Source organism: Scyliorhinus canicula, chromosome 9, assembly GCF_902713615.1.
Source record: "Scyliorhinus canicula chromosome 9, sScyCan1.1, whole genome shotgun sequence".
NCBI lineage: Eukaryota > Metazoa > Chordata > Chondrichthyes > Carcharhiniformes > Scyliorhinidae > Scyliorhinus > Scyliorhinus canicula.
In genome coordinates, this window is record NC_052154.1 from 63,097,800 (window position 1) to 63,109,938 (window position 12,139).

The 12,139-nt window shown below is 42.8% G+C and overlaps 1 protein-coding gene across 1 annotated transcript in view; it reads right to left on the reverse strand.

Moving 5' to 3' along the window:
- Window positions 1-319: 319 nt before the first annotated feature.
- LOC119971355 (dynein heavy chain 5, axonemal-like) overlaps window positions 320-12,139 on the reverse strand; it is a 461,705-nt gene continuing 449,885 nt past the window's right edge. The window contains exons 79-80 of the mRNA XM_038806777.1: window positions 8,199-8,433; window positions 320-856 (exon numbers count right to left, since the gene is read on the reverse strand). Coding sequence (XP_038662705.1) covers window positions 705-856; window positions 8,199-8,433 — 387 coding nt within the window. The 3' untranslated portion in view covers window positions 320-704. The remainder of the gene's footprint in view (window positions 857-8,198; window positions 8,434-12,139) is intronic.

Sequence of the window (12,139 nt, forward strand, 5' to 3'; positions counted from 1 at the left end):
GGTACACATGGCTGCCACTGTTCGTCGGTGGTGGGAGGTTTGAATGTTTGGGGAAGGGCGAGCAATCAAGCGGGCTTATTTGTCCTGGATGTTGTCGAGCTCTTGAGTGTTGTTGGAGCTGCACTCATCCAGGTAAGTGCACTCCTGACTTGTGCCTTGTAGGTGGTGGACAAGTTCTGGGGGGGTCAAGAGGTGAGTTACTCACCATAGGATTCCTAGCCTTTGACCTGTCATGGTAGCCACAGTATTACTGTGGTTAGTCCAGTTCAGTTTCTGATCAATGGTAACCCCCAGGATGTTGACTGTGGGGGATTCAGCAATGGTAACGCCATTAAATGTCAAGGGGCGGTGGTTAGATCCTCTCTTGTAGGAGATGGTCATTGCCTGGCACTTGTGTGGCGGGAATGAAATGCCAATTGTTGAATATTACTTGACCAGGCTTTGTGTGACAATTATGAATAATTCCTTAAAGCAGGCAAAACAGGATATATTTCTGAGTGTTTACCAAAAGCTTTCATCTGATGCTAAACTAATCATATCATAATACAGGATAAAACAAAACATTGCAATAAGTCAATTAGAGTATAGTTGTTACATAGCAGTGATAATTTTGGGTCAACATAATCCTCTACCATTTGTGCTGCAATCAGTCCATTCTCGATATTACATCGTACAATATAGTACATCAAATTCATCTGTATATATTACTTAACATCGCAGAGCAATGCAACACCCCTCAATACCCAATGATCAGGAGATCGGTTTGTTCTCAAGTCAACAGCGGCAATATAATTCAGATCTGTTCTCACAGGCTTTTTATAAATGGGACAGGAATACAACCAGGTTTCTTTAGAACCTATAAGAAAGACAAAACCAAACCACAGAAGTTACCAAGTGTCATGCAGTTAAATCCAAGAAATACAAAGGATTGGATCAAGCCAAAAAAAACTGTAGAGTATAACCATTTCACTGATCTCACCAAGGCATTAATGTGAACAGAGGCGGTCTACTTAAACTGGTGGTGAAAATTTGCTGGCCTCAGCTGCTCAGTGTGATCGTCTCGTTCCACGATAACACGGTGGGTAACATTAGCTACGATGATGCAATATCCGGTGTAGTCAAACAGGATTGTTTTCTGGCAAGACCTGCTGAGATTGTCCAATATTTTCTGTTTTTATCTATCCTTGGACATGGTTTCTTTCTTGTTTTTTTTTAGTTCTGATAGGTATTCCAGTGATTCAACCAAATATCACAAACATAGGGCTTGATTCTCCGGTTCCCCAGCCGTGCGTTTCTCAGTGGCACACCGTTCATTGGCAGCGGGAATTCTCTACTCCCGCTGCCCAATGTTGCCACCCCACACCGCCGGGAAACCCGCAGGTCGCGGTGTACTGCCGGCGGGAACAGAGAATCCCAATGGCCGGAGAATTCCGGCCATAATCAACATGATGTTAAATTACATGTTCCACACATGAACATATTGTTGCATATTTCAATATACTGTAATATTACATTGGACATTAGAACCATAGAATTCCTACAGTGCAGAAGAAGGCTATTTGGCCCATCATGTCTGCACAGATCCTCTGGAGCAGAAAGGAAACCATGGCTACAGGGGAAATTAGAGATAGTATTAAATTCAAAGAAGAAGCATACAAATTAGCAAGAAACACACTATGGGGGAGGAGGGGGCATGCAGAAAATCCTGGCCATGATGTCTACGCTGTTTGCAAAGAAGTGCAGTCCAGTGAAATGTTTTGTTTTGGGAGTTAAGAGTTAAATTTGTTAAAAGCGTTCAGTGAATCCTGAGAGGTTACTGTCTCATGGATATGGGTGGAGCTTAAGAAGGTTCTCCAGTTTCAATTTATCTGTGTTTTTCCAGGGAAAAGTGCTGATTGCAATTTGGACATGGTGTGGTTTGCAGTTTACAGAGAAACCATGGGAACTGTTGGCTGGCTCGAGGCAGTTAGAGTTGAGCAAATTATTGGAAGCCATTCAGGGCTCAATGCAGCTGAGAATTCAGAGAACCCCAAGATGAAGCTAGTAGTTTGCGAAAGGGCTGGAACTGTACTGATAATTAGAGGCGGGTGTGTAGCTTTGTGAATTCTGTGGAACGTAGTTTCAGGAAGAGAGGTTGAACCATGGGGAGTGAGCAGTCATTGAGTCAATCCAAATTGGAGCCACTCTTGAGGCAATTCAGAGGCTAGGTATTTGAAAGTGAGTTGAAATCCCTCTGAAGTAAGACAGTGTTTTAATTAGATAGTGGGCTGAATTCTCCATTCTGGAGACTATGTGCTTCTGGAGTAGAATTGCCCCTGACTCTAGGATTGGTGCCCAGGAGAAATACCCCTCCTTTTCTATGAAAATGTGAGTGGAGCTTGCAGAATTCTGTTGGAATCCGTACCGGGCCACCCATACGGAAGTACGGCAGCTGGCACCCCTCTCTCCCACAATGCAAATCCTGCACCAACACCCCCCCCCCCCCCCCCCCACCCACCCACGGCTGACAAGTAAGAGCATCCTCTCCCCCCTCCGGGTCACTACCTCCCCTTCAACACACACGCATGAGGGCGACCTGACCGCCCCCCAACCGAGACCTTCCCAACAGAGACATCACCAACGGTGACCCCAACAGATGGCTCCCAGCCCTCCCATTAGACACCCCCATCATAGATATAGAACAGTACAGCACAGAACAGGCCCTTCGGCCCTCGATGTTGTGCCGAGCAATGATCACCCTACTTCAACCCATGTAACCCGTATACCCGTAACCCAACAATCCCCCCATTAACCTTACACTACGGGCAATTTAGCATGGCCAATCCACCTAACCCGCACATCTTTGGACTGTGGGAGGAAACCGGAGCACCCGGAGGAAACCCACGCACACACGGGGAGGACGTGCAGACTCCACACAGACAGTGACCCAGCCAGGAATCGAACCTGGGACCCTGGAGCTGTGAAGCATTGATGCTAACCACCATGCTACCGTGAGGCCCCTGACCTCTTGCCCCTGACCTCTTGCCCCTCCTCCATCAGAGACCCCTGCCTGAAAGAGGCAGTAGGGTGAAAATTACTGCATTTTCACTTACCCTTTCCTAACATCTGTTGCCTCAGACAAATGTTTTTAAAGCAGCAGGTGTTACAAGTGTCAGAGGCTTCCTGGAAAGCCCAGTACACTTTAATGGGCATGAAATTCCTTGACAGACTTTGAAATGTAGGTATTCCATTCAATTTCACATAGGAATACATTGCAGTCGCTAGTAATTGACAGTTTTATTACTCCAGAGACAGCTACCTGGTGGATTGTTTATTGATGTTTCCCTTCACACTTGAATGCATCTCCATTACCCTGCTTTGATGCTAACCATAATGTTTATAAACACTTGCTATGATTGACAGCCCCTCACCACAAGAAAAGCAGTTAGGTGCTTTGATTTCCTCTCTTTAACAGCAAGAAACACTTAGCTGTCTGATGGAGGGTCTCTGTTGGGGATGTTTGTTGGGAGTCTCGAATGGGAATCTGATGGGGGATCTCTTGGGGGTTCTGATGGGGAGACAGGCAGGGGGGTGCAGAATTTGCCTTTTGAGGTAGGGGGGCCTTCTGTTGGACTTTGGGGGCGTGACTTCCACAATGCACTGACCACCTTTACACCAATAAGGTCCACCACATCAGGACCATGTTTGAAAATACCAGCATCAATCTACGCCTGCGTGAATCCTGTCCGAGAGGCCTGGAGCATCACTGGGGCGTTGAGAATCGAACCTCCAGCCAATTAATCAGATACAAATGACTCATTTGCAACTTCCCAGTGGCATGGGGTCCCTAGGTCATTGTCGGCGCCGGCAAAGGACCTGGGCATTGGAACAGGACCGGCAATCGGTGCCAATCCCGTTTACAGCCCAACGCTCTATTCTCTGCCGGACTGTGAACTCTGCTACCAGTAGCAGGTGGCAGAGAATCCACCCCATTGTGACTCCTAGCCGTTACTGACGGTCACTGGGTGGGTTAGAACATAGAACATAGAACAGTACAGCACAGAACAGGCCCTTCGGCCCTCAATGTTGTGCCGAACAATGATCACCCTACTTTAAACCCACGTAACCCGTATACCCGTAACCCAACAATCCCCCCATTAACCTTACACTACGGGCAATTTAGCATGGCCAATCCACCTAACCCGCACATCTTTGGACTGTGGGAGGAAACCGGAGCACCCGGAGGAAACCCACGCACACACAGGGAGGACGTGCAGACTCCACACAGACAGTGACCCAGCCGGGAATCGAACCTGGGACCCTGGAGCTGTGAAGCATTGATGCTAACCACCATGCTACCGTGAGAAATCCATACGATTTGGCTTGGTCACATCTACCATTTTGTATAGTGTGGTGTGTTCAATCACAGTTTGCCTGCTGATTCATATTTACCTCATGTTAATTTTGAATGTTAGAGTTTAGATAGATATTGTAAATTGTTTTACTTTTCTGACTTGATATATTAAAGTTCATTTCAGTAGTCATTTGGTAGTACAGAACTTCAATATTGCTTAAAAAAAGAGACGTGCTGTCAAAACTTTTCATCTTGCACTCAGCAGAGCTTTGCAAAAATAGCAATTCTAAAGAGAACAACAATAGATACAAGTAAAGAGTGCTGATTGATTGATAAGTGAACTTTGACAGTAGAGGTGTTACTAAGGAGAATGCTCCATGGAGCAGTTAATTAATCATGCAAGTTGATGCTGAAATAAGGCACATCGAAGTTCACCTGTGGATTAGTGGCTGCTTAGATCATTTTTCACTGTATATCATGCAAACTCATGAATGGGCCAGGTTCAGTCCTGGAAAGTGTCTAGACTATCCCAGATTACCAAGGAAGTGTAAGGTGTCTCAGAAATTTGAACAACTATGTATGAATTATACTGTAAATGGCAGAACCCTTAAGAACAATAACGTAGAGAGGGATATGGATGTGCAAACATCAAAGCAGGAATCCAGGTTGACCAACAGCATGCTTCTGGTCTAAGCCTCCTTGGACCCAGTCTGGAAGATTAATTCCATTGTTTACCAAGCAGACCACTTTTCTGTATAGCAACCTCACCTTGATGCGTCACCATCAACTTTGAAGGAATTTTGCAAATCCTGCATTAGCTAAGAGCGGCATGGATGGTGCAGTGATAGGCCTTGCTGCCTCATGGTGCTGAGGACCTGGATTTGAACCTGGCCCTGTGTCACTAGCCGTGTGGTGTTTGCACATTCTCCCCGTGAAGGCGTAGGTCTCATCCCCTCAACCCAAAGACATGCAGGGTAGATGGATTGCCACACTAAATTGCCCCTTAATTGGAAAATTTTAATAAAAATAAATAAATCCTGCATCAGCTAGCTGAACCTGCCTGAATTGTAGCCCCTCCGTGAAGGAACCCTCGTTGGACTCTGATTTTTGGACTTTTGCAATACTGAAACCCACATCAGTGCTGCTTTTTCGTTTACGTTAGTCATAGTTCTACAAACTCCTCTTTCCTATCTTATTGCGCGCTTGTGTGTGTAAATGAAGTTCTGAATATTCCCCAGGTTTGAATGTGGGAATAAACAACACATTCAAATATAATCCTAAAGGGAGTTTGCTGCAGGTCATGTTAAAAAATTGACCTCACAAATAAAGGATTTGGGGAAACACGCCACAGTCTATTTCAAAAATGAAAACACTTGTGCTTGCAGACAGATGTCGAGAAAATAAAGGAATTCAGTTCTGCCTCTCCACTGCTGTCTTTCCTTTGAGCAATATTAAAGATTTTGTTTGTTTAGAACTGTGGAATCCTTTACTCGCCTCATGGGAATCTGGGATTTCAAACTTTGTCTACTGTAAACACAAATTCCTGGTCCTTAACAGAATCATAGCAAAACACTGACTAAGGTTCTCACTCCAGGCAGTAATCCTTGTGGGGAGTACCGATGTGGATGCTGGGATTTTCTGGGACACCAGTGTCAAATAGCCGATTACCACTGTCTAGGCTCAATCTTGAAGAATGGCTATTAAAGCAAGACCCTAGAGGTTCACTGGGAATTTTCCATCGCCTTCTCCTGGAAATGAGAGCTACATGAATAGAGTTAGAGGGAAAAACAGGTCAGGGAAAGAAATCTCAGATGGAGTCAATGAGAGCATCAAATTATTTTTCAGGAGGGTGCTCTCCATTCTGCACTAACTTTCCAGATGTTCCAACCTTTCAGAAAACAGGCCTGATTCCCCTATAATGTTTTGGGCATTAATTAATGGCTGGAAATGTAATATACCTTCCCCTGACTTCAGTAAATCTGATGGAAGTACGACTGAGATGCAATCCATTGGTTCATTTTTGAGTTGGTTATTTGTTCTTGCACTTGGTTTCTTACCTTGCTTTATTTTCCTTTATTTATCACAGATATGCCAGTGATTCAACCAATTATAGACACATTCAACATTGTGGTAAATTATATGTTTCACGCATGCATCAAAACTTATATAAGACTTACAGCAACAGGTTTCTCGGCCCAGCCAGTTTATGCTCCACGTGAGATTCTCCTATCTTTTCATAACTAAATCTATTTTCATAACCATCTACTCACTTTCTCCCTCATATGCTTGCTTAGTTTCCCCACAGATGTATCTACACTATTGCTTCAACCACTCCTTGTAGAATAAGTTCCACAATCAATCACCCCACTCTTTGGGTAAAGAGGTTTCTTCTGATGTTGCTGACGATCTTATATCGATGATCTCTTCCTCACCCGAGGAAACAGTCTCTCTGGGTCACTGCATCCAAACCTTTCATAATTTTAAAGACCTTTAGAAGGTTACTTCTAAGTCCTTTTTCAAGTGGAAAGACCCAGTCTGTTAATCCTTTCCCAATATGTATTCACATACTTTTCTGGTATCAACCTTGGAAGTCTTCTCTGCACCCTCTCCAGTGCCTTTATGTCCTTTTAATAATATAACAACCAAGACTGCGCTCAATACTCAAATGTGGTCTAGCCAAGTTTTGAGACATGTTTAACATTACTTCCCCACTTTTCAATTCCATCCTGTAAAAAATAAACCTTGAGTTTTTTTAATGGCCTTGCTAACCTGTGGCACAACCTTTAGTGATTGATCTATTTGTATTTCAAGATCCCTTTGATCCTCTACCCCAACTAGACTTGAATCTCCCCAGTAATATGGGATCTCCCTATTCTTCCTCCCAAAACATACTACCACACATTTATCTGTGTTAAACTACATTTGCCAATTATTTGTCCACGTATTTTGTTGCAGTCTTGAATATTCCCCCATCTCCAAAATTTGCCATCATCTGAATTTAAAAATTAGGTTTTTGATTCTAAAGTCCAAATCCTTAATGTACACATTATGAACAGCAGTAGCCCCAGTACAGACCTTTGAGGTGTATCACTTCACACCTTCTGCCACTCTGAACGTCCTCCCTTTATTCTCAATCTCTGCTTCCTGTTTTAAAGCTAGCTCTGCCTCTCTGACTCCACATTCTCTGACATTATTATTAGGTTGTTAAGGGGCACCAGATAAATACATCCACTGCATTACTTTTGTCCAATCTCTCTGTTACTTCCTCAAATATTCAGTAAGGTTGGTCAAGCAAGATTTTGAAATCTAGTCTGACTATTCATTGTTACATTTTTCATTTCTAGATGTTCTCCTATTCTCTCCTTTAGTGAAGATTCCATTATTTTTGAATGACCCTTCTGCATGAGTTTATTTCATAATGATGGCATTTTGAGATTGTGGAATATGTGGGCCTGGATTTTGCAGTTGTGATGGTGATGCAACTGCCAATTTCACTGCCCTTACAACTGTGGAACTGACACAAGTTTCTGGTATTTGCACATGGCAGTTAAACCAGAGAAACTTGTTAAAAACTCAGATACAACCCATTCAGCAAGGCTTTACATTTTCAAGGGGTTTTAAAAGCATAAAAGTGAAAGTTCCCATCAATTACAGATTAATTCCATCTGTGGAGATTTCAAAAGCATATTCTGTGAAGGAACCAGAAATCCCTGACAAGAGTACCCGGAGTTCCGAATTTAAATGGCATAGGCGCTGCGCGCATTGAATTGATTCTGTTAAAATCCAATTGTCAGTGCTATGAGACAAATCATAAGTGCAATATATTTCAATGCAGTGCTAAGTAAGAACAGTTTTTCTGACTTACTGTGGTGGTTAATCGCAGATATATGAATAACAGGCAGAATTTCATACAGCACTTTTGGTTTTGATTCTGTCAGTCTGTTGTTACGTCGGTCCCAGCCAGCACCTTCTAGGTACAGACCATAGACATAGACTCCCTCAGAAGGAGGCTGCATAACATCTTCCTTTGATGATCGAGTGATATCATTGTGAAGCACCACACTATCTAGAGCCCAGCCCTTATGAAGCCGAGTAACCTCCTGTTATTAAAATAAAAGCTCATGTTAACACACAATGCACAGAGAAGATGATTAATTGTGTATTGACGTTAAACAGCAATAATCCAGAGCGGTATTGCCGCTAGACTTCCTCAACGGTTCTAATGAACTCTCCTAAAAGTTAATTACAAAATGTCAAGCAAAGCCTTGGATCTGTTCAACATGACTTGAAACGTTAACAATGTCATTAAAGATGATTTTCGGGTCTTTGCATTTTAAGTGAGACATTGACAAGAAGTCAAGCTTTGCGGGGAGGGGGTGGCGTAGTGGTATTGTCACTGGACTAGTAAACCAGAAACCCAGGGTATTGTTCTGGGGACCCGGGTTCGAATCCCACCACTGCAGATTGTGAAATTTGAATTCAATAAGAAACTGGAATCAAAATCTAATGATGACGATTGAACCATTGCCGATTATCATAAAAACCCATCTGGTTCACTGATGTCCTTTAGGGAAGGAAGTCTGCCATCCTTACCTGGTCTGACCTACATGTGACTCCAGACCCACAGCAATGCGGTTGACTCTTAATTGTTCCCTCAAGGGCAATAAGGATAGGCAATAAATGCTGGCACAGCCTGCGACGCCCACGTTCCATGAATGAATACATTTTAAAAAATCTTTTTTTATTTTTTGGTGAGTTTTTGCATTCACAGTAAAGGAGGTCAGCATTGAAAAATGCAAAATCTAATCCAGATAAGATCAAGGTTAGCACATCAACATGGAAAAATTCAAAATTTAATCCAGATAAATTCAAGGTTAGCAAATCAACACGGAAAAATGCAAAATCTAATCCAGATAAGATCAAGGTTAGCAGGCCATGCATAATACAGTCAGATGCATAATAAAACTGTCTCAGTTTTACACATCAGTATCCTGAACTTCTACCTCAGATGTACACTCTCTGCTACTACAATAGTAAACAAGATACCCTCTCTGAATTATACACATAATTAATGCATCTTCCTATGTTTATGGAGAACTGGACTAATATAGCCCACACTCATTTCACATCGGATTCTTAGGAACAAAAAACATAGGACGCTCTCAGCAGATCTGGCAGCATCTGTGGAAAGAAAACAGCAAGTGCAAAGATGGAAAGAGAAGTATGCTGGCACTGGCTGAAAAATGAAATCGAAAATGTCATCAGCGTTAATTGTGTATTAATTGATGTTCAGTTGTATTCAGGTGGTGGGTATTAACTGGGGATTAATTTGTGTTTATAGCAGACTAAAACTGCGTTTGTTGAGTTTGGAGGTGCATGTTAGTTAAGTCTATTTTGGTTATCTCTGAAAAAGCTTGAGCATGTAAAGGATTGGCTCCAGTTCGACCCTTCGCTGCCTTGCTATCATGAATAAACCAATCAGTTTGATGCCTTACTTCAGGAAAAAGTTGGGAGAGGAATGTTTTTATCCATTCCCTCATCCAAAGAAATTTGCTGTGATCTAAATTGATTCACATATACCAGTAGGAGACAAAGGCTGCAACGTTTCCATGATATTTTTAATAACTCAAGCCACATTGAATGGATTTGACATTTTACGGATATAGCAGGATCTAAAGAAAGTCAGAAAATGTTGGAAATTTTCATAGATTTTACAGTGCACTTTGGACTGTGGGAGGAAATCGGAGCACCCGGAGGAAACCCACGCACACATGGGGAGAACGTGCAGACTCCGCACAGACAGTGATCCAGCGGGGAATCGAACCTGGGACCCTGGAGCTGTGAAGCAATTGTGCTAACCACAATGCTACCATGCTGCCCAAATACTCAGCATATCTGGCAGCACCTGCAGGGTGGAAGAAGCCAGGAGGAAAAATGGAGTCAGAGGGACAGAGAGGGGTAAGAGAGAGGAATGAGTGAGAACGTGTGTGTGTGTGAGAGAGGTGTGTATGTGTGAGAGAGGTGAGTGTGTTTGTGTGTGTAAGAGACAGATGTAGGAGTGGATGTGTTTGTATGTGCGAGAGAGGGGAGGAGTGTGTTTGTGTATGTGAGGGAGAGAGAGGAGTGTGTATGTGAGAGAGAGAGACAGTGAGCGTGTGCGTGCTTTTGGTTGTGAGTGTGTGTGTGTGTGCATGCCAGATTTGAGAATCCAGCTCTCCAGCAGCACTCCCAATATTAAAGGAAATTGTGAGCGAAAGATCAGCATCACTCCTCCCATTTAAAATGACAAGAAGGTTAGATTTAAGTATTTTTGAATAAGAGAACTTTTAAGTTATAATAAATGTACACATATTAGAAATAGAAAATAATTTCCTAAATTTATTTTTGTATGTTTCTAGCTATTGCGCAACAACAATTATTTTTTTGTGCTTAAACTCTTCAACATAATAATGTTTTTTAGGGGCTGGTTTAGCACACTGGGCTAAATAGCTGCCTTTTAAAGCAGGCCAAGGCAGGCTAGCAGCACAGTTCAATTCCCGTACCAGCCTCTCCCGAACAGGCGTCGGAATGTGGCGACTAGGGGCTTTTCACAGTAACTTCATTGAAGCCTACTTGTGACAATAAGCAATTTTCATTTCATTTCATTTCATTTTAGGCGTTCCGTCAGACTCATGGGAGGTCAAAAGGGTTCCATGGCTGGAAACGTTGGGGAAACCCTGAACTACAGTGTCCTTGTGCACTTGTAATGAGCATATTTTATGTTTAGAAGATGAACTGGATTTTGAGAACACAAGCAGCGAATGGATATCTCTTTTGACTATTTTTGATTCTCTCTCCAGATGGAAAGTGGTAAAGTATGGATATCCATTATGAAACATCTTGTACTAGTTGCAAGCAGTTTCACTTCTAACTCAGCAGTGAGAATGAATCTGGCCTGGGTAAACTGGAATCAAAGGTTGGTAGGATAAGCTGTAAAAGAACAATGGTCTTCCATTAAACAAAAGATGGTTCAGGTTCTGTCAAGGACCATTCCCACAATGGCAAAAGGTAGTTAAGCAAATCAGACCGCTCTGGATGATGAGAGAGATAGACACAAAGATGAATCAGGAAAAGGGGGCTTATGACAGGTATCCGGTTGATAATACGATTGAGAACCTGGTCAATGCATAATTTTGGAGCTGCGAGGAGGATGCCGATAGACTTCAAGGGGACACAAGGTGGGGAAATTGACGGACACATAACAAGTTACATTTTTGCAAAAAAGTGTGAAATTATGTATTTTGTTCAGAAGAATGTGGAGAAGCAGTATAAAATAAAGTTTTACCCATTTTATCCACCTTTCCTTACCCTTTCTCCCCCTTGCTTCCCCCTTCCCCTCCCCCCACATCTACATCTGTAACAGTTTACCCTCTGATGTTCGTTTCTCTGCTGTTTGGCCTTTCACACCTTTTGGTCTCTCTGGGGATTGTCATTAGCCGTCTTTCCCCTTGGTTTATGTGGCTATTAGCACCCCGTTACACTGGGTTTCTGTGACTATGACTTATCTTTCATTCTCACTCCACAGTATAAATATTTCCCACTTTCCCTGTCTTATAGCTTTGACAAAGGGTCATCTGGACTAGAAGCGTAAACTCCTTTCTCTCCCTACAGATGCTCTCAGACCTGCTGAGATTTTCCAGCATTTTCTCTTTGGTATAAAATAAAGTTTACAATTCTAAAGTGGGGGAGTGCAGGATCAGAGAGACCTAGAGATATACTTGCAGAAATCATTGAAAGTAGGAGGGCACAGTGAGAAAGTGGTTAAAA